The 26,221-nt window shown below is 46.2% G+C and overlaps 1 protein-coding gene across 1 annotated transcript in view; it reads right to left on the reverse strand.

Annotated features, from left to right (window-relative positions):
• Nucleotides 1–25,767, reverse strand: part of INTS1 (integrator complex subunit 1) — a gene marked incomplete at its 5' end in the record, with an annotated part of 27,517 nt that extends 1,750 nt beyond the window's left edge. Inside the window, 41 exons of the mRNA XM_010012759.1 lie at nucleotides 708–821; nucleotides 1,386–1,498; nucleotides 1,991–2,118; nucleotides 2,387–2,579; nucleotides 2,965–3,098; nucleotides 3,583–3,706; nucleotides 4,641–4,867; nucleotides 5,486–5,573; nucleotides 6,608–6,726; nucleotides 7,271–7,394; nucleotides 7,478–7,652; nucleotides 8,061–8,201; nucleotides 8,817–8,976; nucleotides 9,636–9,890; nucleotides 10,591–10,715; nucleotides 11,092–11,190; nucleotides 11,602–11,748; nucleotides 12,937–13,098; nucleotides 13,544–13,655; nucleotides 14,001–14,168; nucleotides 15,003–15,107; nucleotides 15,300–15,479; nucleotides 16,048–16,197; nucleotides 16,288–16,467; nucleotides 16,643–16,772; nucleotides 17,016–17,213; nucleotides 17,592–17,652; nucleotides 17,980–18,071; nucleotides 18,434–18,530; nucleotides 19,700–19,857; nucleotides 20,362–20,439; nucleotides 21,103–21,223; nucleotides 21,817–21,925; nucleotides 22,172–22,348; nucleotides 22,681–22,822; nucleotides 23,123–23,268; nucleotides 23,383–23,569; nucleotides 23,847–23,952; nucleotides 24,318–24,477; nucleotides 25,186–25,323; nucleotides 25,527–25,767. Coding sequence (XP_010011061.1) covers nucleotides 708–821; nucleotides 1,386–1,498; nucleotides 1,991–2,118; nucleotides 2,387–2,579; nucleotides 2,965–3,098; nucleotides 3,583–3,706; nucleotides 4,641–4,867; nucleotides 5,486–5,573; nucleotides 6,608–6,726; nucleotides 7,271–7,394; nucleotides 7,478–7,652; nucleotides 8,061–8,201; nucleotides 8,817–8,976; nucleotides 9,636–9,890; nucleotides 10,591–10,715; nucleotides 11,092–11,190; nucleotides 11,602–11,748; nucleotides 12,937–13,098; nucleotides 13,544–13,655; nucleotides 14,001–14,168; nucleotides 15,003–15,107; nucleotides 15,300–15,479; nucleotides 16,048–16,197; nucleotides 16,288–16,467; nucleotides 16,643–16,772; nucleotides 17,016–17,213; nucleotides 17,592–17,652; nucleotides 17,980–18,071; nucleotides 18,434–18,530; nucleotides 19,700–19,857; nucleotides 20,362–20,439; nucleotides 21,103–21,223; nucleotides 21,817–21,925; nucleotides 22,172–22,348; nucleotides 22,681–22,822; nucleotides 23,123–23,268; nucleotides 23,383–23,569; nucleotides 23,847–23,952; nucleotides 24,318–24,477; nucleotides 25,186–25,323; nucleotides 25,527–25,767 — 5,864 coding nt within the window. The remainder of the gene's footprint in view (nucleotides 1–707; nucleotides 822–1,385; nucleotides 1,499–1,990; nucleotides 2,119–2,386; nucleotides 2,580–2,964; nucleotides 3,099–3,582; nucleotides 3,707–4,640; nucleotides 4,868–5,485; nucleotides 5,574–6,607; nucleotides 6,727–7,270; nucleotides 7,395–7,477; nucleotides 7,653–8,060; nucleotides 8,202–8,816; nucleotides 8,977–9,635; nucleotides 9,891–10,590; nucleotides 10,716–11,091; nucleotides 11,191–11,601; nucleotides 11,749–12,936; nucleotides 13,099–13,543; nucleotides 13,656–14,000; nucleotides 14,169–15,002; nucleotides 15,108–15,299; nucleotides 15,480–16,047; nucleotides 16,198–16,287; nucleotides 16,468–16,642; nucleotides 16,773–17,015; nucleotides 17,214–17,591; nucleotides 17,653–17,979; nucleotides 18,072–18,433; nucleotides 18,531–19,699; nucleotides 19,858–20,361; nucleotides 20,440–21,102; nucleotides 21,224–21,816; nucleotides 21,926–22,171; nucleotides 22,349–22,680; nucleotides 22,823–23,122; nucleotides 23,269–23,382; nucleotides 23,570–23,846; nucleotides 23,953–24,317; nucleotides 24,478–25,185; nucleotides 25,324–25,526) is intronic.
• Between the last annotated feature and the right edge of the window lie 454 nt (nucleotides 25,768–26,221).

The following is a 26,221-nucleotide window of genomic DNA, read 5'->3' on the forward strand; positions in this document are numbered from 1 at the left end:
GCAGTCAAGTTTTCCCACCTGCACATAGAGCTAGTGTAATAAAGACAGTTCTTCAAAAAGGATGAGAACAGGTAGGTCACATGCCAGGTCAGCGCATCTGAACCTGCACAGCCAGAAGTCACCAGCACTGTCGTACCACAGGCAGGGGAAGGAGTGGGGTGTGAGGTTTCAATTCCAGAACACCACCTTCTGAAGTTAACTAAAAGGTCTTTTCAGAAAGGCTCTTTTAAAAAAGTGTCCAGGCAGGATTTCTTCCCCTTATTTCTGGTGTGGAAGGAAAACTGTCACCCCAATACCACAGCTTAGGTCTGAACACTGGACTCCTGCAATTTCAGATACCCTTGGAGAAAAAGCATGTTGTTCCCATATGCCAGGTTAACACAATTTTCCTGCATGAAGTCCATTTGAGGATGAGCTGCTTGAATTACTCGTACTGTCTCCCAGAGCACTTACGAGATCCTTGAAGAGCCCCAAAACAGTCAGCTGCAGCACTGCTGAGCTAAGTGATAACAGCAGCGTAAGAAACCCCTGTCACAGAAGGTTATGGAAAAGTTCATCCATAACAAAACCAAATCCTAACTACTGGAGACTTCCAAACAGAAGACTGAAACAGGAAACTAGCCTGTAGCTGAACAGGTAAATCACAGGGTTGGCATATACCTGCATTTGCCCTGCATCTTTATACAGCTCTGCAGGTCCTCACTCACCCTCAACTGTTTGGCCTCTAGACAGCCTCTTCATGTATGGGGCCATTTCAGCTGGCGTGAGAGGAGTGAAGAGAGACACGCTGACCAGTGGGAGAGAGCCTGCTGCTGCTTCATCTGGGGGGAAAGAGAGAGAACAGGTCACTCCCCATAGTCTATGTAACTTCAACAGGGAGACAGGTCCAGTATTCCCTGCCAGTACAGTGGTGTATCACAAGCCAACCAGCAATACTGTAATACAGTTCCTGGCTTTCACATTGTCCCTAGCCTCAGTGCACCTCCTGGTACCCCTCAGCTGACACAAAGAGAAGGAACCTTCACAAGTTGTTTCAATACTGAGTAATTTTCCCATGCAAGTTGTAAACAGTGGAGAAATGGATTTATCCTTAGAGTCTCCTGACAGGTAAGTACTTAAGTGTGGCTGAAGAAGGCAAATTCACAACAATGAGACTTGTTCTTGTTAAGAACTGTTCTTCTGCTCCAGTAATAATACCACTGACCCATCCCAGATACTGGTTCCAAACTGTTGAGTACACAGGTGCCATTCTCCACTCTGAATACCCTTTCATTGGGCTGTTATGAGAAGAACAAGCACAGCACACAGCCCATAAAAGCATCTGTGCTCCAAAACATACTGCAGGTTCACCAGCTGGAATAGCTCTTCCCCCCACTCAGACTCACCATCCTTCTCTTCATCAGAGCCCCTGTCCAAGACCCCACTTTTACTAGGCAGACTCAGCCCAGCCAGGAGGGACTTCAGCATTGCAAGGTCACTGTTGTCTGATGACAGGTCACTGGAGAAGAGACGTCACGTTTAGCTTTCAATAGCAGTAAGGGCATGAGAAGAAGTAACAGCACATGCGTGTACACTGAAATAAATCATTTCTCAGAAGCAGCAACAAGATTTTTCCTTTCATCATAACTGGAACTCAAATGCATTTTTCCCCCCATATCTGCAGGTGGGACCCTGCAGCCACCACTCAGGGAAAAGACTCTCCTGCTGGCCCTCTGGAAATGACTGCAGGGCACTACAATGCCCCATTAGGATGTTTATGCTGTTATGTGAGTTGAAATCATCTGACTTCCTTGGGCTAAGCTTTCACGTATAAGAAGGGATATGCTGCTCATCTCAATAGAGACCTAACAGAGCTAAAGGTAACAAAGTGCCATATTAAAAGCTACTTTGTCACATCCATGTGCTGTCTTCTGTCCTATTAGCTCATGGCAGCGTGACTGTGCAATTTCTCCACGAGCTAACCATGGGCTACTAGAGTAAGGAAGCTTACTGGAGTGGATCTGCGTGCTTCTGCAAGAAGGAGACAGCTGCCTGGGCATTGCATGTGATGTACTTGTGGATAAACTGGACAAACTTGCTGATGAAGGCAGCCAGGTGCCGTGAGGATTTTCTGTAGTTCTGAGAAAGGATCAAGAAGATGAGAGTTAACAAAAAAAACCCAATAGTAATGCACTGCCCCATCCTGCACCTCTGGGGTACCAGGGAGTAGCTTTATCTCCTGCCTGCTCTTTAAGGTCTCCAAGGTACTTGATATACTCTCTTGTTCTTAGGTATATGAAAGTTTTCCCTCCAAACAGAAGGGAGCTGGGCTGGCCCTGTGTTACATGAGCTTCTCCATCTAGTGGCTGGCAGCCCGAATGTGGAAGGGGAGCTGGGACTTTCCTACCAGCAGCAGACGAATGAAGGACAGGAGACAGTCCCATAGTGCCGCCTGGTGCTCGTTCTGGAAGACCTGCGGCTGGAGCAGCTCCAGGATCCCCAGGACGTGGATGAAGAAGGTCAAGTGGTTCTGCTGCCTGAACTCCTGGAAATTGAGGTGAACACGGCCGTGCAGCAGTGCTGCAATCATTGGCAAGTGCCTGAAACACCAAACACAAGAAAATCCGGACCTAGCCTCCTTCTAAAAACAATTACAAGTTGTTAAATCTCAGTTCCTGGAAGGAATCATCCCTTATCCTCTCCCAGGGGATAAGGGGATTTCATCCCTGTATCCAAAGAATCAGCAAGCCCCACTTCCCACCCGTGTTCTGTTCTCTAGTCCCCAGTTCCAAGAGGACTGTTACTCAACAGACACAGTGCCAAAAATAGGTGCTGCCTCATTCTAAGAGGTATCACTTTGCTGCCTTTACCATGGATTCTGCCACAATCATGATGATTGTAGCAAGGTTGTTCTCCTCCTAGGGCACGGGTGGATACTTTTCAATGAACTGCAGCCACACAGAGCGTGAAAGGGGAGAGCAGTACCTAAGAAGTAGGATGGGATGAGCCACAGCTAGCTTCCTGCAGGCCATATTGGCATCCCACACGCGGCTTTCTGATGACTTGGAGTCACTGGTGTCTGCGAGGAGGTTAATGAATCTGTGAACCAGGGCATCGAGCTAGAAGAAAGGTAATGAATACACAGTTAAGAAGTTTAAAGCACAGTCAAGCCCCTGGCTCTTCAGCAGTGTTTCCCAATTCTTTTCCAACTATAGAGGGGGGTTGCAGAAATTATTTTCAAGTAGAATCTGTGAGCAATGTTCCAGCTGGCACAAGATCTGAAGTCCACAGTCCCTACAGACATCAAAGCAGGATCCAACGCCTGCACACTTGTGCTTTACAGAAGCTTGTGGAGCTTATACTATTTTATAGGACACTGAAAAATGAAGCAGACCTAAACCCTCTGCTCCTAAGAGTGCATGCAGGGAAGGGGCAACAGAGGAGCAAGGTAAAGAAACCAGGTGACCCAGGAAGCTTTTGCCAGTCCTGTCCTTTTTGCCAGGACTGTCCTTTGCCAATCCTTGATGCCAGTTCTGGGCATCAAGATAGCATCCACTCTGGGTACACAACTAGAAAAGGGCTTTCCTATTCCTCTGACTATACCTTGCAAGTGCTGCTGTCTCTGGCTCCTTCACTGGTGAGAAGCATCTCAGGCAAAGGCACAAGGAGCTCAGGCAGTTGCAGGTATATCTGCAGTAGAAGGTCCTGGCAGCATTTTCCCACAGAGCTTAAGGAGAAAGGGAAAGGTCAGCCACTGGTTACTATATTAGTTCCAACATCTCAGACCCATCAGATTAGTATCAGCCTTCCTGCATATGGCAAACAGACCATATAAAAGAGCAGCCACTGCTAATCTGAACCAGTGTTTTTTCAGTCTTTGCTTCTCCTGACCTACTCAAATCATTCACAGTCTACAGGGAGTTACAAAGAGGCACAGGACAAGAAAGCTCTGCTTACATCTCGAGTGATGAGTTCCTGCACATGGTACTCATGGTCACCTCATCCCAACTGAAGAGTAGTCAGAATCACAACTATTCAGACTAGCCAGCATATTCTCTACACACCTGCCCTCTATAAAACCCTGGCACGATCTGTACTGGGAGGCAGTACAATGCAGTGGCAATTGAGATTACTCAGTATCTTTTCTACCACCACCATAAACAAGGTTAGAATTAGGTCAGTTTGTTTCACTGCCACAAACACAGCATCTTCCTGTTCTTCCCACAGTGCTAACATAGCTGTTAGGAAGCAATCTAGTCTCCATTCAGCTTTGAGAGCAATCATAATGGTCAGGATGCATTATGAGCAGTGATTCAAGGGCTGAGGAGACAAGAAATCCCACATAAGGAAGCAGTAATTAAAAACAACCACTGTCTTGAAAGAAAAAATAAAACCAAGCATGGCAAGCATTTCATCCTGGTGTCCTAAAACCAAAAAGGCCCTTAAACTTCACTTTGAAAGTCACCTTCCTGGTCCCAAGTGCCTCTTAAAACGACTTCTTATTCTCCCAGACCTCTGGGAGGACAGCATGCACTTTTCATATGGACTCTGGAACACAGTATTATTCATGGAGACATGCTAGCAAATCTCATCATTACCTGGCTGCCCATGCCCAAGTAACTAGAATTACAGTAGACAGTGCTCCCCATTTGCAACCCCACCTGGTTCCCCACTGCTGGATGCAGCTGGTCAGATACTCCGTTACTTTCTTGATGCTCTCAAGGTCCCCATGAGAGCAACTGAGCAACAAGGGCAGTCGAGACTGGATGAGTGTGCAGGAGGCCTCCTCAGTGTTCTGGTATCTGGTTTCTGCTTCAGCCAGGATCAGCTCCACCATGCTGATCAATTCTGATGCCTTCAGGTGGAGCACAAATTCCTCACGGCGCTTCTGTAATGCAAGAGAAAACACAAAATGAATCCACACCAAATCCCTAGATCCTTAGGGCCTTCTAGGCATACCTTCCCCAACTGAAATGGAACACCTCTTAGAACTAGATTTAAGAACTGCCCATATCTAGAGCTCTGAAAGCACGCTTCACAACCCCAAACGAAACGTCTTCACCCATCTTCTACTTCTGAACTCATTTATTTCCACCCCAGCATCTGTGATGGGTCAGAAACCATAATTCAGTCACCAAACCAAAGGAATTCTTCTGTGGCAAAGAGATGCAACCCCCTTTTCTTTGTAAAATGGGAATTACCCCACACTAGGTTTTAGCTTGCTCACCACTGTAGCCTTGTTCCTAGATCTTTAACAGACACTGTGGCGATTGCTGTAGGGGACATGCCAAGTGGGCAAACTTACCAGCTTTCTGGACTCAAAATTGCCACTGTAATATGTAACATAACAGAACAGCTAAGTAACCAGCTGAGGTACAGGCAGCAAACTTGGCATGCTGCACCTCTATCACTCCAGCCACCTCTTGGCTATGGGAAAATCAGGTATTGTGAAAGCATTGCCTCTAAATCCACCCAGAGAGGAATCCTGGAAGAACTGAACCACTACCTGAGGAGTCCTTTGGTCCCTTCCCTGCCAGATCCGAGGAATGTGAATACAGGCCCACAAGAAATCCAAGGATGCAGTTGGGTCAAACCTACCAGAAGACAAAAGAAGACAGATTTGCAATTAGAGACAACACAGCCCTTGGGTAGCATACAAACACATGGTAATGTCTCTAAACATCCTGAGCACTGTGAAGAAAGAAACATCTGCAAATGTAAAAATAGGATCCATTAAGTCCCAAGAAGGGGTTTGGTTCTGTTCCCAGATTATGACTAAATATTTGTTTCAATAAGCACAGCACAGGGTATGGAGCTGAACAAAAAGCATTCAGCAAGCGTGCAGCTACATGGAGTCTTGCACCACAAGTTGGTCATCAACACAAACAACCAGTACTGTCCCAATGAACAGAACATCCTATCCTGGCTGTTATCCTGGCCTGCAGAAATTACTGAAATTGTTAGTGAGCAAGAGATTAATAACACACTAATTAGCAAACTGAAATACTACCAGCGTTAGTAGGCCTGCTAGTTTAGTCATGTCCTGAATTACTGCTATTAGGTGTTAGCATTACCTGGTCCATAAGCGTAACAAGTTTAAGCAAGATACTACTACAGTGGCTTGTCAGTATTGAGAGCAATGGTATAAGAAGCTGAGAGCTAGGGCTGCTCCAGAGATCAGAATTGGGAGCCTGATGCCAGGAAGGGGGTTAGAGAAAGACTAGTAATGGAGTTCAGTACAACCAAGGGATCCAACAGAGCCTGCCCAGGTAGCGACTGCTGTGATTTTGCTATCCAAGGCATCTTGCAAACCCCATGTTCATAAAGATTGCCAACAAGGACAATGCTAGCTGGATTACCCAGTGATTAGCACTTCCTGTTTAGAACACAGTCAAATCTTTATGTGCTGCTTTCATCAAACAGCAGGCAATATTTACATCAAGGTACACAAATCAGCATGACTGAAATCAGCATCCCTCTCACAAAGCCTGCTTTTGGCTGGGTTACATCTCCTGGCAGATGCATCGTGCAACGTGGCAGCTCTTATTCTCAACTTCCGTTTGTTCTCTCCTGACAATGAGTCACCCAACTCAAAACTCCTTGCTAGGCCTGAAAATACAAGACTCACCTTTGCTCCCTGTTTCTGCAAAGCAGAAGCCTGATGCACTGGTGCAGTGTGGTCCAGCTGGACTGGTGAGTCAGAAGTGCCAAGAGATACGGGCGGAAGGAGGGCACCTGGGATCCTGCCTGAAGGGACCAAACAAGGCAAAGATGTAAGAAATGGATCCTTGATGCAAGGTAGATGTAGGAAATACTACGTATATTACAGAAGGATGATGATCCAGGCAGGCAGATTGCACAGAAGACAACAGGTGGATTTAGGGTTTTTTCTGCAGTACTTTCCAATAGAACATGGCATTGGCCATGAGATTCAGTTTTAGTCTTAGCTTTGGCACAGCACTTCTGGGGAAGCTATTGGTCTGTCTGCAAAAATACCAATGAAAACACAGCTGGCTGAGCTGTTATGGGACTATGTTATGTCTGTACTGCACTTCAGGGTCCTGAGAAGACCAGAGCTGACTTATCTTTTAATATAAAGATAAGATGAAATGTAAGCCTTGCACTGAGGACACACCAGACTCCCCCTCCTAGTTAGCTTGTGCTGCTTTGGAACTGATACAGCGATATGTGGCAAAACACAAAGCTACCCCTTGCTCTGTTTCCAGGTAAAGGTCAATACCCCAGAAAGGTGGCTCCAGCACAGTAGTCCCTCTTACCCAACAACTCTTACTTTGTTCCAGGAGAACAGTAGCTTCTGCTGGAGGTCAGGGCAGCTGCTGATCACCTCTGGGTCCAACATCTCCAGCCAGTCATTAAGAAGGCCAGAGGAGGGTCCTAGCCAAGCTGCTTCAGTACTGAGGAGAAGAAAAAGCCAGTATCAGTAGTGATGCCGTGAACCCAGACCTATCAGTGAATTTCCATCATTGTCTAGGCTCACCTGCAACTATCCATCTCCTTCTTCACTGGTGTTTCTTCTTTGTCCTGCAGCAACAAAGAGCTCACCACAGCAATTGGTTTCATAGCAGGAAACCTGGCCTCGACATTAGCTGAGAAGAGGACAGTCAGGAGTTCCTCCAAGTATGGAGAGTGAGTTTCAATCAGACCTTGAAGGACTAGCAGAGAGAGAAAGATGTCACTCATTAACTTCAGGCTGTGGTGAAAGCTATAGACCCTTATAAGAGTATCATGAAGGCAATCAGTCCAGCATTCTTGAGAGCATGGCTCAGTAAAGAGGGAAGTCATTTTTATCTGGGATAGTAGACTTGTATTTCTGATTTTGTTAGTAGAAACAAACAGTTTGATGAGAGACTTAATCCCAGCCCCATATCACAGTTTACAAACCCACATACCAGTGCAGGGTAAGGAGGTGATACAAGATAGGACCAAGGTTAGATCAGTGCACATTTTCTGATCCAGGCAGAAGGCAGCTTCCCACAGCCTGCACAACAGGCACTCCCTTGCTGGGCTGGAAGTTCAACCTGCTGCTGCAACAGGGAAGGAGAGCAGAAGGACAGCCATACCTTTGCTGATGAGCTCCGGTTCCACATTACACTTCTCTCCTGATTTCAGGGTTGCAATGATGGCACGTACCGTGGAGCTGATCAGATCAGGGTCACGACGGAAAGTCAGAGCTTCTGTGAGGTGCAAGAAGCCACCTCGAACTGCAAAGAAATCACAGCGCTGGCATCACAGGGCCAAGCCAGCCCCCACCATATCAGGCTTCCCTTCTAGAGATGCCCCACAAAGCTCCAGGGCACCACTCAAACATACAAACACACTACACTACTGCCATTTTAATCCCACCAAAACTCTTGACAGCTTTTCTGCATGTTACAGGGACATGTGGCTAAGAGAAAACTCTAGAACCACAAAGCCATTTCCAAGACTAAGCTCTTGGTTATAGACTCCTCTTCCCATGAGATTGCAGATGATAAAACAAGTCATGATGCGACGTTGTTCCAGAGGCATTCTCATCTTTCAGGACTACAGCTAGCACAGAATTCCCAGCCTGAGCAATTGGAAGTTTTCCCTGAAAGACTTGCTGTGCTTAGTGAGATGCTGCCAGTTGTCTGCTGCAAGCCCCTAGAGCTGAGTCACTTGTTTGCATCCCCAGGGAGTTTATATAGCATAGGACAAACCTTCCCTTCTCTACCCCTAAGCATACCTCTCTAAAAGGCAGCCCACCACACTTTCTGCCCTGGGTGCAGTTTTGTTTCTGTCCCTTTCTTTTCCCACTTTGTCCACTCTTAGTCCCATAAGCTGCATAATGCCAGTACCGTCACTAATCCTGTGCCTTGAGGAGTACTGCACAGCAAAGGCCTTCAGCTGAGCATGCAGAGGACCATCTTCCACTGCAGGGTTCTCCAACCACTGCAGCATCTGCATGAGGACTTTGAAGAAGAGCGAGGAGAAGGCAGTGTCTTGTGGCATGCAGCGCTGGGGAGTGCAGAAGAGACTTGCTTAGACACATTTCAAGAATACAAAGACAGCAGAAAACATGCAAATAGTGGCACATACTGCCAAGAATACAACCTACTTCGTTGGACCACAGCTCACTCAAATAAGGCAGCAGTTTCTAGTGTACAAATGCAAGGCAGAAGACTGAGTCACACACACAATACCTCTCCCAGCATAACTAAGGGTAACTTTGTGCTTTCTTTCGTCATGACAAAAGGAAAGAGTTATTTCGTTGGATAAATCTCAGCCTGTTCTGAAGACTTCTTTAAGGAATGACATGCTTCAGCTCTCAAGTTGTTTGCAAATGCCTTGGCTTGCGAGACACATCCTTGCTACAAAACAGCACAGGCTAGTGATCCTAAAACCAACCAGCTGCTAATCCACCATGCTGCACAGGTGCCAGACTAGGTAAGGTACACCTAACCCTGTGTGTAAGCCCCAGTTCTCAGCAGTGCTAGACTAATGTGGCTAGCCTGCACCCAGATGCCTATGTTCAGGCAACTTGAGTCCCTCTGTGTCACGCTCAGCGTTATAGAGGTAGAGGGTCTGCCCACTGCAGAGCAGATGAACTGCAGACTCTTTCCTCCTCACCCCTCTTTGTTAAATACTACAAAGATCCTCACCTTGACACCACTCACCTGATACTGGTACAACTGGCGCATGAGCGGGCAGGAGATGAAGTGGTTGCGATGCATCGCCATCACCAACGCTCCGCTGTGCGGCGAGTTCATGAGTGCAGCTACTGCCTGGAGAAGTCGTGCTGTGATCCCGGTCACCTGCGTGTTCCCCTGGCGGATGCGAGCCAGTTCCTGCCCCAGGGCCTGCTGTAATGCCAGGGCAAGCGGGCGCAGGTTTGAGTTCTGCCACCGTGGGTCTGGATTTAGTGGGAAAAGCTGGAAGGATACAGAAGGGAATAAGTTTATGAGAGCAAAGGAAAGAACTTGCTATCCCATAAACATCCTGAAGCAGGGGACTGATTTAACTTGTACAATTACACTGACTGTGGTCTAACTGGAACCTTCTGCTACAGCTTATTATTAACTATGTTTTAGTTCCTGATACAGGAACATACGCAACATCTATGCAACCCCAACATGACTATCAACATGTGGGGGAATCACTGTACCACCCAAACACTGGCAACCAACTTGGTCAATTAATTCCCTGTAGGCTCCTTCTGGAGTCAATGGAGAGAGGGAGGCCCTACAAGCAGACAAGACACACTACAAATGCTATCTGCATACAGCTTTGCTGTGAAGGCCCTGCAAGCAGTTCACAAATCCTCCATTCACTGCTAAGAGGAAGGGCACCATACACAGACAAACAAGGTGCAGAGACAGTAACATGCTAAGAGGCACTGACAGCATTAGTCATGATCAAAAGCCACATCATATTCAAAATGAGAAGAAAAAATCTTTCCAGTATCAATCCCACCAGACTGTAATGGTCCAGGCTTATGGCATGCAGGACTTTCATACTTACTGCCTGCAAAAGCTGCAGTAAGAAAGGGTCAGAAGATACAAGAATAAGAGAAACAGACTTTGTAAAGCTGCTTCAGGGAAGCACTTTATCAGCTAGAGGTTATACAAGTACCTGCAGGAAGATGCCTGCCAGATCATCTTCTGGGCCCAGAACCCGCACTTGGCTTAAGGCCCGGATCCGGCTCTGGCCTTGAGAATTCTCAGGACTAGATTTTGACCTTGCAGTCTCAGCACTGTCTGCAAGAGGAATAAAAGAACAGAAAGATAAATGCTGTTATGGTAGCTAGCACTTGGAGCCCCAACACTGGATCACCTTCAACTTTACAATCTCTAACTACTAAGGAATTTAGTAACTTTTCTCTTGAGGCCAAGCAAGACCTATTATTCCATATCAGTCAGAACAACTCATTGTAGTACACTCCAAAAATATTGCAATTTCTCCCTTTGCCAGGAGCAAAAATCTCTAGCAAGGACTGGTGTTTAACTGTAGCTTGCTGATATATCACCACACAACCCCTTTTGAAGGCAGCTCTTCCTGTCCCTCTCAACAGCAAGGAAAGAAGTTTGGAAGATGACTTTGATATTTGGAAGTTTAGGCCAACCCAGGCAGTACCTCGGCGGGCTGGTAGGGAGGCAGTGAGCAGGGAGTGGAAAGTCTGGCCTCCTGTTGCTCCTCTCTCATGCTGAACCTCTACAAGGTGAGCCATGTAGTCTGAAAAAGGGAAAAAATATGAACACATCATCATCTTGCCCTCTTTAGTAAAACAGGAGAGAATTGTTTGCTGTTTGTAAGCTCCTGCAGTGAGGAGAATTTACTGTACCCATGAACATTGTGAACATGATGCTTTTAAGCCTTGTTTCTTTTACAGGATAGCCTCCAAATTACTTTCTAGACTCTGTACAATCCAATCCACAAAATCCTTCTCTATTTCAGGAAATACAGCCAAAGGCCATCCAGACAAGCTCTAGGGAGATATCTACAGTGACAACAGGATGCCAAAGCAGACTGTGCACACACTTTGCCGGACTAGTTTTGATTTTTCCAAGGAAGTCATATGAGACACTTGTGAAAACTGCTTAAGAAAAAGTAAAACGCCTTGCCAGCCTTATCTGAAGTTCTTACTCTTGTCCATGATGTTCTGTTCCAGTGTCTGTGGATCATGAGATACTGCCTGATCCAGGTACTGCAGAAGTTTGCTCATGCTGGAAACTGGGATTCCAAAGGACTGAACAAAAAGAAGTAGCTGTTGTGGCTCCAGGTCCTGCAGGGCTGAAATACACAAACACAGTGTCCTCAGACCTCTGAATTGCCCACAGAAGGTCATCTTTATTACCTGATCTTTGTGCTTTTGACTGGACCAACAGTGACACTTTAATGACAGGACTGCAGAGAGCCTAAAGCCAGAAGTCTGACAGCTGCCTACTGTGTCTTCTTTCCTCTGCAAATCATTGCCTTCTTATTGCATCTTCCAGTTAATTCACTCACTGGTTAATTTGATCTTCTGTTTAATTTGATCTAAACCTCAGTAACCCAATCACTCATATTAAAAAATAACTTCCACCCTATCTGTTGGTGACTGCAGGCAGGAATTATTGAATAATTCAATCACTGTCTATAGACAGCTGTCATTTAATTAGTAAGAAAGGGACGAAAGCTCTGAATACTAAGAAGAAAAAGAGCACTGATGAGCTGTGCAAGGACAAAAGTAACTAGAGGTACACCTTACATCCTTCAAACACTGCTTTCCACATTGCAAGCACTGCCCTATGGAAGCAGTGCTGTGCTTGTTGTCTGGTGACTGCATAGCTTAGTTCAATCTGAATTGTTGTAACAAAGATGGGACTCCAATTCAGAGTCCTCCATTTCCCCTAAAATACTCAGAAAGCGTAACATCCATACAGAGTCACTCCTCTACTTTAAAAGTAATAGTGACTCTCTATAAAAGCCAGCAAGATTCAGCACCTGGATCAGAGTGGGAGGAACTGCCTTCCATACTGCAATAAGGAGCCCTACCGAAGGCACTGACCTCCCATTCAGTCTCAGATTTCCCCGAGTTCTACTTTTAATGCTGTAAGAATTAACCTGTGGTGTCCGATGGTTAGCGAGGTTGTACCTGTTCTCAAACCCTTTGTACACAAGCTACACATCATGGCTGAGCAGGCAATCACCCTGGGACATCTCTTAATATTCTGTGCCCACAACCAGCTCATATTCTGTACATCTGTTTGACAGCCCGAAGGGATGTAGCAAAGAATCTGTTGTATGTTTGGACTGCATTTATACACACTGCTTGCCAAATCCAAGCTCCCTGATCAGCTGCAGTGTCTGCAGTGACTGACGGCTCCATCCAAAGGCACCCAAGTATGATGGCTGGGTGCACAGAGGACTTGAGCAGGGAAGCCTCTCCTTTTCCTTTCAGGAGGGTCTGAAACACCAACAAACATCCCACAGGCTCACCTGCATCCACAAGACGCGGGACCTCCGAGCGGATCATACGCAGCTTTAGCCAGTCGGGGAGCAGCAGAGCCTCCTCTGAGGTGTCAACCAGAAAAGCAGTAGGAAGGGGCTTCTTCTCCGGGAACCATATATCCAGTAAGGTGTAAAAATCACCATCCCCTGCTTAAGAGTGGATACAAAATTATCTTCCATGTTCATAAGCACCCAGAACACCCTGCCCTTCTCTGTACAAATCACTACACCAGAACACTTCTTTGTTCAACTGTCAGAAACAATTTGCTGGTAAACATTATCAAGTGGAAATGTGAACTACAAATCTGAGTGCCCAGTTCTCACACTACAGTAAGTCTCTGAGTCCTTCTTGTTTAGCAGGGAGGGAAACATCATTCTGGTATTTCCTGTCTGCAGAAGGCAAAAAAATAAGCCTGCAAATCCTTCACTCTGCGCAGCAATATTCTGCTAGCTCTTACAGCTACAAACAAGTACTGCAAGGGACAAGCCCGTGAGTAGGATTAACACTAGCCTGACCTATGAGGAGATGGCAGACAGAGGTGAGTCTCTGTATTGTCCATAGCCCCTTGAATATATCCGAGCACACTTTACCAACCTTGAGGTGGCCCTAGTGTCAGCAGAATAACCATGGCATGAACCACCAGGATGTGCATAGTGGCTGTTTCCCCACTAGTCCAACGAAGGAACACCTGATCCTGGGACTCTGACTGGAAAAAGACAGAAAAAATTAGGGATGAACAAAGGTGGGGAGAGAAAGGAGAATGGGGTATGTGACATACAGATGAAAGGAGAACATGATATTGGACAAATTTAGTCAGACTGAAGTCCCCCCCCAGCCCAATATCTCTAACGGTGGCCACAAAAATATACTCAAAGAAGTTAATAAACTTTTTATGTACACAAACACTTGGCTCTGATACTATGCCAACATCCAATTTCTTTTAGTTGAGGGAATTCTTTAACCAGACTTGGTTTATACCCACAAAGGGCTTCTCTTTTGTTAACTTGTCTGGTTCCTTTTACCTGCTTAAGACAGGCAGGAAGGCACTCACCCAGCTGTACACCTCCTCGCCCTCCTTACTCTGGCGCATGCGTTTGATGTAGCGAGAAAAGATGGAGAGAAGAGCAACAAGCACTGCATCTGACTCAGCACAGTACGAGAGCTTGGAGAAGAGGTGAGACATGATGGTAGAGCGCTCCACGATGAGTCGGGCTACATCCTGCAAGGGGAAAAGATCCCTGAGGTCTTTACTGAACAACACAGCCAGGTCCTTCTGTTCATTTCATCACATTCTCCAGTTTCCACCATCATCCCAGCTAATACCACTCTGGAGATCAATGTGTAAAGCCAAGAGTAGAACTGTCACAACAAGGAAAATGCCAGTGCTTTGCATGCGTCTTGGGATACCTTGCAGTGTCCTCAGCAGTAGCACAGCTGCATTCTGATGCATCCCAAAACAAAGTGAGCATTACCTAGTAAAAACCTGCATTTCTTTAAAGAAATAGACCTATTGACGCTTATAATTTAATCTTCTCCATGTATTTAAACGTATCTATCAAGGTGGAAAGTGCCTTAAAAGCAAGAAGAAAAGCAAGAAAAAAAGCACCTGGAGGTAGAACAATGAAAAAAAAAATGTTAAAAAACAAATCACCCAAAACTTTTAAAAAAGAAAAAAGTCAGAAATTTTGGTGACAGGGAGTGCACAGCACATCACTAAGGTTCTGACTTCCCATTCTCTCCCCAGATGGTTGTGACTGCAGGTTTAGCACCTGCTCACTCGTGAAGCACTGCCAGGTGGCGGGATTTCTTTCAAACCACTACTCACTCCTGCGTTCCCCTTCTGATGGGCATCTGGACTGGAAGACACTGCTCTGGTATCATTTCATGATGTGAAATCAAAGCCAACACATACTCGGAAACACAAACATGCCATTATCACATGCTCCCAAAAAACTCATCCTGCTGGTACAGCAAGTTACGTGTGTACCACTGTCCTGAGACAGGCCGGGTCTCCCCCATGCAAGCCCTCTGCTCTAGCAACCTGGCCTCTCACCAGGGCGAGGTCATTGTGCTGGCCCTGCTCCTCCACGGGGGCATGCTGGGAGAGGTATACCAGGTAAGCACTGATGGTCTGGGGATCCGTCTCCATGTGGATGGCCTAGAATGAGAATTCCTCACATTAGAAATGAGGATTTATAATCAAAACAAGCACAAACATAAGAAAAATTCTTCTGTGAGCATATAAAGGTTGTTGATATCACACCCACAGGCCGTTTGCTCCAATTCATTTTAGCATGAGTAGGACAAAGAGGAAGCTGGTCACTTATCCCTTCCAGCTACTAACACCTACCTGCTGCAAAGCAAGAGCTGTTGTTGCTCTAACACTGTCAAACAGTGGCAGCCTGGGGAGGTCTCTCAGCAGCCACTGATACCCCTGCAGCAGTTCAGAATCACCAGAGTCTTCTTCCATGGGGTGATCTTTCTCCTCTCCATCACGCAGCCCCCCTTCTGACAGCACCAAGGACAGGCCCTGCAGAAGTCACACAGACACAGCTGTTGCATTTGAAACCACAGCTGGACTGCTAGTTTCATATAAGATATCAGAAACAAGATTGAAACATCATGGAGCAATGCAGATGCAGCACATAACAGGTTTCACGTCTCACATAATGTCTTTGCTTGACAGCTACTCTGCTTGAAGTTTCAGTCTTCTCTAAGCATAGTCTTTTTGAGCTCTATGCAATTCTACTTGCCTGCACTATGCACCAGGCACTCACTCATTTACATTCCCCATAGGCAACAGCTCCTGCCAGTTACTCCATGGAATGCATGATCTGCTGAGTCTACACCTGAACTTCACAGGAGACAGCAAAATCCTGATCTATCTTAAAGAAAAGTACTACTTGGCTGTTGAACAGAGGAGGTTTTTGAGCAGTAGGGAGTAGAAGTGCATTTCAAGGGGTCTGAAGATTGAGACAAGTTAGGAAGAAGGGTGACATGAAAGAATTTCACTGGGCTGGCTCTTAACTCATGAGAATCTAGGACTCTGCCCTCAGCTTCTGACAAACTTTAGTCAAGATGATTTTAATTGTGCTCACCTTCATGGCCAGGACCCGTGAGGCCACCTGGGAGGAACTCAAGCGTCGTAGGAAATAGTCAAGCACCTCACAGGTTGTCTGTTCATCTGCTTTGGGACCCAACAGCAAGTCTTGCAAGCGTCCAAGCAACTGCCTTTGCTTCTGTTGTCTCTGTGGAACAAGTTGGCTTTTCCAGTAAAGTCAAATTTCGGATGCACAGAAAGTAGGTAAAACAGAAGCAATCCCTAAGAGAACACTCACCTGGCGTTTCTTGGCACGCTGGTCCTTACTCTCACCCTCCTCCTCTTCTTCACCTGAGGTCGACTCATCAGCAGCATCATGCAGCAGGAACTCACAAAGGCACTGCACAGGTAGGACATCCAAGGAACCCTCGCTGGACTGAACCAGATCTGCCAGCCATGGCATTGACTGCGACGAGGCCTAGGAAGCAGGAGAATAACAATGCAACAGCAGCAGAACATAGATGCAGCACGCTTATCATTTAATTCCAGAGCAGTAAACCACCTTCCCCTTAACTTCCTTTTGCCTCTCACTCTGCCCAAGTTTGAGACAAGGGATCAGATCCCAACACAGCCAAGCCATTGAGGCAGCCCACCTGTCTTTGGATGATGTTGAGGAGAAAGTCAGGATGCCGACTGCGACACAGGAGGTGGCCCAAGCGAAGTGACTGGTTCAGGCTTTTCACCTGCTCCAGGACATGTGGTGGAGGTCTCCGTGGGGGACCCCTGTCAGAGAAACAAGAAGTTATCCAACAGGCAGACTTACCTTCACTCTGGTGTTGATGAGGATCAGTCAGTTCAGTAGTGTATGAGGAGGACATGAAGGTGGCAATGGAAGGACAAGGACCCCAGGCTACCAAATCTCAGGGCTCCTCTTGCCCACATCGACCACCCCTATGAGCAGCAGGGTTTCCTGACCAGCATTAACTGGGATTTCATGATGGCACTAGACTGCAGAAGGTTACTTACTGAGGGTCCAGACTTGTCAGCTGGGACAGCAAGAGGCTGCTGCTCTCTGTAATGGTTTGTTTTGTGGATGCAGCAGCCAGATGACCCTCAAATGCAAGAATCTCCTGTTTTTCTCTCTGGGAGATCTGGAGTTCACGATTAATCATCTCTGTGCGTGTCTCCTCATCCGTCAAGGTACATTGAGGATAGGAATAATTACTGAGAAAATAAGTTAGAGAAGAAAATCCTTATCTTGGCCTATTCAAAAGTCATGAACCACAGGCAGAAAGTCCCCAGGACCTTGGCTTCCATTAGGCAACATAGAAAAAACTAAGGCAGCTTCCCAATGGGGCAGGGGACTGAAAGCTTTTCAGCAATGCACACCACAGTTATCCCTCCCTTTTTTAAGCTTTATTCCCTTACTTATATTTCTGTTTGAGGAAAACACCCTTCCCACTCAAACTGTAGTGTTGCTGCCAGCCAACTTATTTTACACCAGTTGCACTGGAAAGGAATGAGCCAGGTAGCACAAACTTCATCCAGACATAAGTGTTTTCAGTGGTCTGTTTGACTTATGTAGGGATTTAACATACTAACTTGGTCATGACCATTTCCATGAGCATCTTTAGAGAAGGGTACTCCTCCCATGCAGCCAGACCTGCAGCAGAGAAAACAGTAATCAGGAATACAAGGAAAAAAAGTGAGTCTTTATACAACACACTCCAAAATGGGGAGACACACACCACAAACTCACTTTGGAACAGCCTACCACACTTCAGAGCACAGACAACACGATCCCAGCCACAAGCTGGTCTAAACCCCCACATGGTATATTTTTGCACACACAGGGAATATGCAGTTAGTTAACTGTGGTTATCTCACCAACCCAGCACATGCCTTGAACACAAGCAAACAGACTTCAGCAGAAAGCACCCTGGCCATTTTTTGCAGCAGAACTAGCATCCAGAGAAATGTCCATACTTACCAATGTTTTCAGGATTGAATGCAGCCACTACCAGCAGGAGAGGCCAGGCTTTCCAGTAGAGGGTAGAAATAGCTAAATTTGGAGGCTGGTACCTGCAAAAGCCATCAACAAATACAAGCTGACAGATTTGGTTACTTAAGCCCATCTCAAGGCTGCTTTTCTCCTTAATCATGCACTGATCTAAAGATTCAGCCTCTTTCAGGAGGGACAGATAGATTCGACTGAAATAATGAAGAGCAGAAAGGTCAGGGTGCTTGCAGAGGAAAGCCCATTCCAGGTCTTAATTAGATCTTAATTGCTCCAGAGAAATTCCCGCCTGAACAAGACATTCAAAGGTTTCCTCATGATTCTGTTATTACAAACTGTAGTAAGGAAAAGCATCTCAAAAATCTGTGAGTTCACCAGGTGAAAATGAGCTAGATCACAACAAGATTGTCTATGTGATAAGTCTTACCCTGGGGGTAGCTGGATATTCTCTGGATGGTGATAAGTGCACAGATTTAAGACTGCATCGATCAGCTGGATTCTTTCTACCCTCAGGACCTCGACATCTGGAGGAGAAGAAAAGACTAAGCAAGTTATTGACCTGTCTACTTGCTGAAAGTCCTTCAAGAAAAGCATTACAGTATAAGAAAAATTTTACTGCAAGCAACTAGGTTATTGTGGGCTTGTTCTCATGATATTACAGGCGCAAAACCCAACAACACTTAAAAAAGCAGCAACACTTAAAGTTGTAAGTCAATATATAAGGATATCGAGCTTTTCAGCTCCAATTTGGTTTAAATTCTTAAGGGCAGGTTTTTTTCCCCAAATGCATCCAATATGATACCTGTATCTGTTTCAGAACTCTGACAAACTTCTTCAGGTAAGCAGTAAATCTGCTCAGAACTTCTGGGGCTCAAAGGAACTAAAAATGCATTTCAACTTTGTTGCAAGTTTTCAGACTCACTCTATCTCCAATTCTTCCAGTACCTGAAATGGTGCAGCACTTAAAATGCTTTGCTGAGAGGCTGGACATGTTTTCACAGCAAAGTCTAGTTTATTCCACTTGCACTGGATTAGACTTTGCTATTTACCAGTGAGCACTAAGAGCACAGAAGATACTTTAGAATCAAACTCTGACACCCCTCTCCACTCTGACACAAATACATATAGCTCAACTGAACAAATGTACTCTCCAAGGATGCAGGACAAAAGGACAAATGCTGAATGAATTCATAACAGCGGTTAAGAGCTAGGGTTGTTTTTTTAACTGCTATTCTGTAACAGTGTTTCAATAACAGAACTGGAAGGAACACACAGTACATGGGTTAATTACTTTAACTTCCAACCCTTTCATTTTTGCATGGCCTAAAAATTTCTACTCATTTTACAGTATGTATAGAAGACTAAGTTGAATTTAAAAATGCTAACTGCAAACTTTGAGTGGTTATTCACAGTCCTTCATCCTCAACACAACCAGTAATTTCCCTAACACTCCTTGATAGAAAATTAGAAACAGAGAGACAGTAGGAGAAAATAAGAAGCTTCTCTTGTGAGAAAGCAACAGCAACATGTGTCTGGCTTTGAGCCACATGCTTAGACATCCTGACTAAAACATGCTTTAAATGGTGCAAAGGCTCTTTGGTACGTGGTAGAAGCTGCCACAGCCCTGGGTGGCAATAAGAGGACATATAGACAGGAGGAACCACTTGCTGACTGGAGCTTTGTGCAGCCTTACCATCAGCTTGCACAGCCGCAGCCCGCTTCACCAAGTGGTCAGCGAGCTCCATGGCATCCGCAGGGCCAAGAGGAAGATCCCGCGACAAACCGATCACCAGGATCCGCATCAGGGTGTCTTCAAGGATAGGCACCTCGGAGCAGAGGCGAAGGAAGAAGCTGCATGAGACATGAGACATCGATCATGCTTCTTCTGACAGCAGCATGAGGGTTCCTGAAACCCTCCACAGACCCGAGAGCTCATCTGAGCAGATGATAAATCACAGCTTAGTTTATAATCCCTTCCCAAGTCTCCAGCTCCAAATGCAACTACCTGAAACAAATTGCTTTATGGACTGTTGCTTGCATTGCCTTGTACCTCTACATTTCAGCCTCCTTGAACCTGAGCTCCCTAACATTACCCCAGTAAAGCAGACAGCACAGGACTGCCCTTCTTACCATTACAGCAACAAGATTCAGAATGGCTTGGCACAGGAAGAAGATCAGATGGAGAACGGAGCAACATCCCTCAATCTTAAGGCAGTGTAACAGATGAAGAAAATCTAAGCACAGTTCCAAGTCTTGCCAACACAGAGCTATATAAGGAACACCAAAACCACCCATTCCTCTGCCTCTGCAGCAGCTCCATGCCAGTACCCAGCTATGGGTGGGGAATGCACTCACTTGCGGTCACTCTCAGGGGGCCAGTTGTCCCATTTGTAGTAGGTTTCTGGCTGTTCTGTGAAGAGCACCTTGTGGAGGCTGTAGAGACGAAGAGGACAGTAAACATCATTTGTGTGAGGCTCAAGGACATATTCAACAGCCCAGTCTCCCTAGACTGCTGCTAATGCTTCCCATCCTACACATGAAGGAGCCTCCTCAGATAAGCTAGTCTAGCAAAAGTAACAACATGAATCATAACAGAGAGGACTGCACAGTATGGGCATTCAGCTTTTATACTTTCAGTAACATATCTTGCTTACTACTAATTCTGGCTTGACCTGCCACTGTAATGCCTTGTGCCAAGAGCCCAGGATACAAGCTGTCTGCCAGAGGCAGGCAGAAAAGACAGCACTATCTATGGAGCCCATAACCACACAGCCTGAAAAAGGACAGCAGACAAAAGAACAACAAGGAGTCCACAGGGATCATGCTTAGTCAGGAAACTGGAAATTCCCTATTGGGTGGACCCAAATAATACAAATTAGAAATATTTGCCATTACGTATTTCTGGTAAGAGGATGGATCTGCAGAGAGGGAGACAGTCCCAGCCTAAACGCTGCTAAAACAGTTTCTGCTCCCTGTCTGACAGGAGGAGAGAAATCCAACCCAACCCTGGCATACACATGGCTTTTCACAAAATGTCATACACTGTTGGGAAAGGAACTGCTTATGCACAGCAGATTACCAAGCTGTCTCTCTTACCAGTGCACATAGTCCTTTGGAGCCAGCTTGCTGATAGATGGAACAACCGTATGAAGCCACCAGACAGCATCTCGTTGGATAGCAGCAATCTGGTTCTGGAAAGAGCGCAGCACTTCCAGGTCTGAAAAACAGCCAGGTTACAAACTACACATGTATGAAGAGCCCCATCAGGAGCCAAACAGGAGAGGGTGGCTGTTTTAAGAGCAGATAGTAACCAGGGCTCTGAAGCATCAACAGTAAACTGGGGAGAGGTATACTGGACAACCTTCAGTATCCCAGCACTGACACCACACGTACTTAGCTTTCTGATGCATGCTGCAACAAAACCCCAAGATGCAGCATGGACAAATCAGTGTTGTGAGAAGATGATATCTGGGCAGTCACTTCAGCGTCACCCCAAAGGTCCGTCTACTCAGCATTAGGTACTCAGTAACCCTAATGACTGCCCTTCCAGGCTTGAGGACCCTCCATACACAGTTCCCTTTCCCCACCCTCTCAACCACTGCTTCCATAGATACAAGAAGCACCCAGCCATGCAAATGCCACATCTCCCAACTCTGCCAGTCTTAGGATGATAGCAAGCACACCCATACCTGTGTTCAGAATTGAGACTTATACCTCTTCCTAGCCCCAGCTGCAATGTTCCCCCACCCTCAGGGGAAGATATCTACCAAGCTGCCCATCTTCAGAGGGAACCTAGGTTGTCCTACTTACTCTTTTTCTCTCCTTTGTCCCAAGCAATTCCAGCCTCCTTCACCTGGGCTGTAATACCAAGCATCATGGAGACAGCTAGCAGATCAGTTATGTGGATTACAAACCGCTCCTTAAAAAAGGAAAAGGTGAGTTTAATCAGTAATAGCCAAAACTGCCTTCTGGAAAAGTGTTTTGCCATGCAAGATTATAACCATGGATGTTTGGAAATAGGATATGGGAGCAATGCTATGAGACACACAAATACTGACTCATTCAGATAACAAAGAACAAAATAAAGAGCAGCCAGAAAAGCAGCTACAGAAGAGCCCAGTACACCACTGGTGCCCCCAGCAGCACAAGGGTCAAAAAGTGGTACCTTAAACTCCATTTCTGCATACTGGGCCTCTTTGCGTTCCTGCATAAGACCCAGACAGAAGGCCTGGAAATTGATCTCATGTTTTGTCTGTTTGATGATCTCTCGCAGCAGAGCCCGTGAAGCCCGCAGGTAGTCGTCCTTAGTAGTCAAAAGATCCTGGAACACCATTGCTAGGTACTAAGAAAGAGAAAACTTTCAGTGTATTGTAAGGTATCTTCATCCACAGAATGAAAAGACACAAGGAAACACTGCCTGTCCTTGAGACCCCTGGGGAGCTGTAATAACGTTTCTCTCATGAAACGTCATTACCACAAGGTGGTCATCCAGAACGTGGGAGTCAGAAAATACCCACGTACATTTATTCCTAACAAGTGCAATAATATAATTTCAAAACTATAATACAGATCACACAGCTGTACATGAAAAGATTTCATTTGAGCCTCAATTCAACTAAATCTCTCAGATGGGATCCTAGGAATACCATCAGTCACACAAGACACTACACCTACCTTTGGAGCTTGCTCTGAGCTATGCTGAAGCACAGTGTACAGGATCTGCATGTTGTTGGGATTTCTTGCATTTGACAGTTCATTGAAAATCACAAACTTAATTGTGGTGCCCAGGTTATCCCTGTGTGCATTCAGCAGCTCTCTGCAGGGGAAGACCAGAGGTATCACAGCTGATGTTTCATTGCAGCTAAACCCACTGTTCCAATTTCTCTTTGAAGTATTTAGCACATGAAAGTGAAAAGGATGGAGCAGCATGTATGTCCAGCAATATTAAAGGATTACAAAGATTTCCAGGCCATTGAAATCCATTTAAATGTCACACACAACACCCTACAGTCCAAGCTGGTATTTAAAACCACTCTGCAGAGACACTGAGTCCATCAAGGCCCAAGGCACATCTTCCCAAGTGCTTTCCCTTCCTGCCACAGGCCCAGTCACTCACCTGACACACAGCATGTAGTGGTTGAGAAGGACTTTCGGCTTGAGACGAATTTTGATCAGGTTGGAAATAACATCCATGTCCTCTGAGCTGTGGGTGTTGCAGTTCATACAGACCGACATCAGCAAGTCCTGAGCTGGCTTGGTCAACTGCAAAGGAAGAGCAGAAAGGCTACTGTCACTTGCCATCACGAATCAGAAACTTAAGTGGCATGCAGTCCTCCTGGCTGCATTCCAGACTGCTTCGACAGCTTCTATCCTTACCTTTGGATTCTGCAGCCACATCTCCAGCCTCTGCACAGCCGTCTGCCGCACCTCTTTGTAGCCACAGGTTGCTGTTAGCAGTCGAAGGAGGTTCCTGGAGACATTGTCCATTGGCTGGCGCCGGTTGAGTTGGTCCCGCAGCATGTCTAGCACATATTCCTCCACACTCTCTGCAAGGTCGTCATACCTGGGCCACACAAACTGCATTTTATTCACTTCCACACAAGCCAGTGTGGTTACACTTTGCTGCGTCTAGAGATCAGCATCCTTTCTTGTTTGTGGTACACATTACAAAGTCTACTGTTTCCTCATAGAACCAGTTTTATCTGATGCTCAACATCCTCCAGCAAGTGCCACAGGACAGACAGCGCAGAGAAGTAGCTCTCTGCCGCAGCACTGCAGGAGTAGGTGAGCACAGACAGATCTGCCAAACAGCTACATTAGCAGAGCAAGAGGCACTGTACCTGGGCATGAGCTGGCCTGCCTGCTCTGGGCTCATTTTCTCCTCTGCAATCAGCAGCTCACTCTGGCTGTCTTCCTCCTCTGTCATGGAAGGGTGTGGGCTGCTTCCTAAGAGAGACCAGCACACAGCATGCTTTGTAAGACAACTCCTTTTTCTAAGGAGCACTCACCCTCTCACGTGTTCAGCTTCTTTCAAGGATCCCCTTCAGCAGCACTGAAGGAGGCCACTAGTCACTTCCTCACCCTGTACCACACATAGGCACATTCCCCAGACCTCTTTCACTGCCTGCCCTCAAACATCCCCTAGAGATGAAAGGGCCCCAAAGAAAGGAAAAGCAATGCCTGGAACTCAAAGTCTGTTTTATGTGACACCACCATGTAACAAACTGTTCCACCAGTCAACAAGCTCACCAGGCTCCATCTTCTCCCCAGTCTCACCCCTCTCTGTTCTTGCTTCCCAAACATCTTCTTACCAGCACTAAGGTCACCTCCACTACGTCCAACTTCTCCATGCAAGAGCATGCTCTTAGGAGGCATCTTTGTGTTAAAAGCTGTTTGGATGTTATCCACAAAGGTTTTGCAGTGAGGGCTGTCCACCCAGATGCGCTCCCCAAGGGAGTCCTCAATGTAAACCTGCAGAACAGGGCACAAACCATGCTTGAGCCTTTTCTTTTTACTGATTAACCAAAGGAGTGTTTGTGAGCTTCCCCAGTTTTTATTTACTTTCAATATACAGCTGCAAAGTAGGAAATTAGCATAACCACTGCATGGATGGGAAAACAGACGAGATGGCTGCAGGCAAGCCATGTAAGAGCAAAGCAATCCCAACCATCACATCCCAAACTCTACCAGGCACTGACTCTCTTAAGCAACACAGCTGATTAAGTCTTAGCAAAGATTTTGCAGCTTCTAAAGCCAAAATATAAAAGCTGTTTTTTCAAAAGCTTAGCCTTTTTAAATTAACGAGCTGGTTTAACCCCTACAGACATACTAGAAAGCAAGAAGTCTCTGTGACACTTATATCAATAAAGATTGCCAAAGGCATCTCAGAAAAGAGCAGAAATAAGGCAACAAAAGGCAAAGGAGGCCTCCGCATTTCAACAACCAGTGGAGATTCCACAGAACACTCTGTTTTTCTCCCTAGTCCATTCAGCATAGGCCCAGTCTCCAGCTTCTGCCTCCTCCAGCTGCATTCCTCAACTGGGCAACAGACCACTGGATACTCCCTTCCCCTGCAGCAGGAGTAAATCCTCTGCTGCTATCCTTCCCCAGCCCTGGCTGGTTTTACCCACTCTGCCCACCACTGTCTCAGCCCAGAAGAAGCACCCTTAGTCCAACAACCTTGACAAAGATCTCCGGCCAGTTCTCATCCTCTTCATAAGCTGCCATGAGAAGGTTGCAGGCCAAGACAGACACGAGGCTATTCCCTTTGGCTTTGAAATTGATGGAGGCATCTCTTCGGAGTAAGCTGCACAGTGCCTGGAATACCATCCACAAAAAGTACACTAATAATCAAGCCATGTAGCAAGAAAGCACATAGAAAAGCTTTACAAAAAGAAATACAAATTGCAGTAGCTTGCTTCAGAGATATAGTATTTTAAAGATATGCAGATTATGCTCTGGCCTGAGAGAAACTGAACCATGCTGCAATGATATGTCAGCCCAAGAGGCACAGCCCTCACCTCAATAACCCCTTCTGTGGCAAAGATGTTTGGTTTGATTTTTGCCAGGTACATAAGGCTCAGGTACAGCGTGGTATCAGGTTTGGCTCTGTTCATCTTCAGCTGCTTCACAGCTCCGCACAGCACCCCCTCAATACGGTCGTCGTTGCCTTCTGCCTCTGCTGCCTCAATTTCATCCAGCAGCACCGTGGGGACAACTGCAATCACCAACACACAGGCATCAGTATATACCCTCAATAACCTGCCCCGAGATGCTGGCAGGGCCAGTCGCCAGGAAAGCAGAGCATGGACCAGCTCACCTTTAGCCCCTGCAATGGCTTTTCCCTACCCAATTGCTCTGAAAAGCTCTGTTTCACACCTGACAATGCCCCTTGGTTATTATTTGGTTGGTTCATGTTAGCATGCTCCTCTGCAAATGCATCAAACACCAGAAAATGGAATGGCAATTCAAAAAGCAACCACGTTCAGATCCAGAGTCTGCTAAAGAAATGTATCAATAAAATACCACGATCCACACTCAAAGACTTCCTCAGGGAGTCTTTCAGGTGCTGCTGTTAGACACCTATGAGGCAGGATAGTGAGCACAAGTGAATGCCAACAGGAGAGGAGACAAAACTGTGACTTCAGCCCTACATCCAGCGGGAAAACCCTTAAGGACAGCACACAAAGCCATGTGCGGGCTTCAAGAAAGGCTC

This window comes from Nestor notabilis, unplaced genomic scaffold (genome assembly GCF_000696875.1).
Source record: "Nestor notabilis isolate BGI_N333 unplaced genomic scaffold, ASM69687v1 scaffold29664, whole genome shotgun sequence".
Lineage (NCBI taxonomy): Eukaryota > Metazoa > Chordata > Aves > Psittaciformes > Psittacidae > Nestor > Nestor notabilis.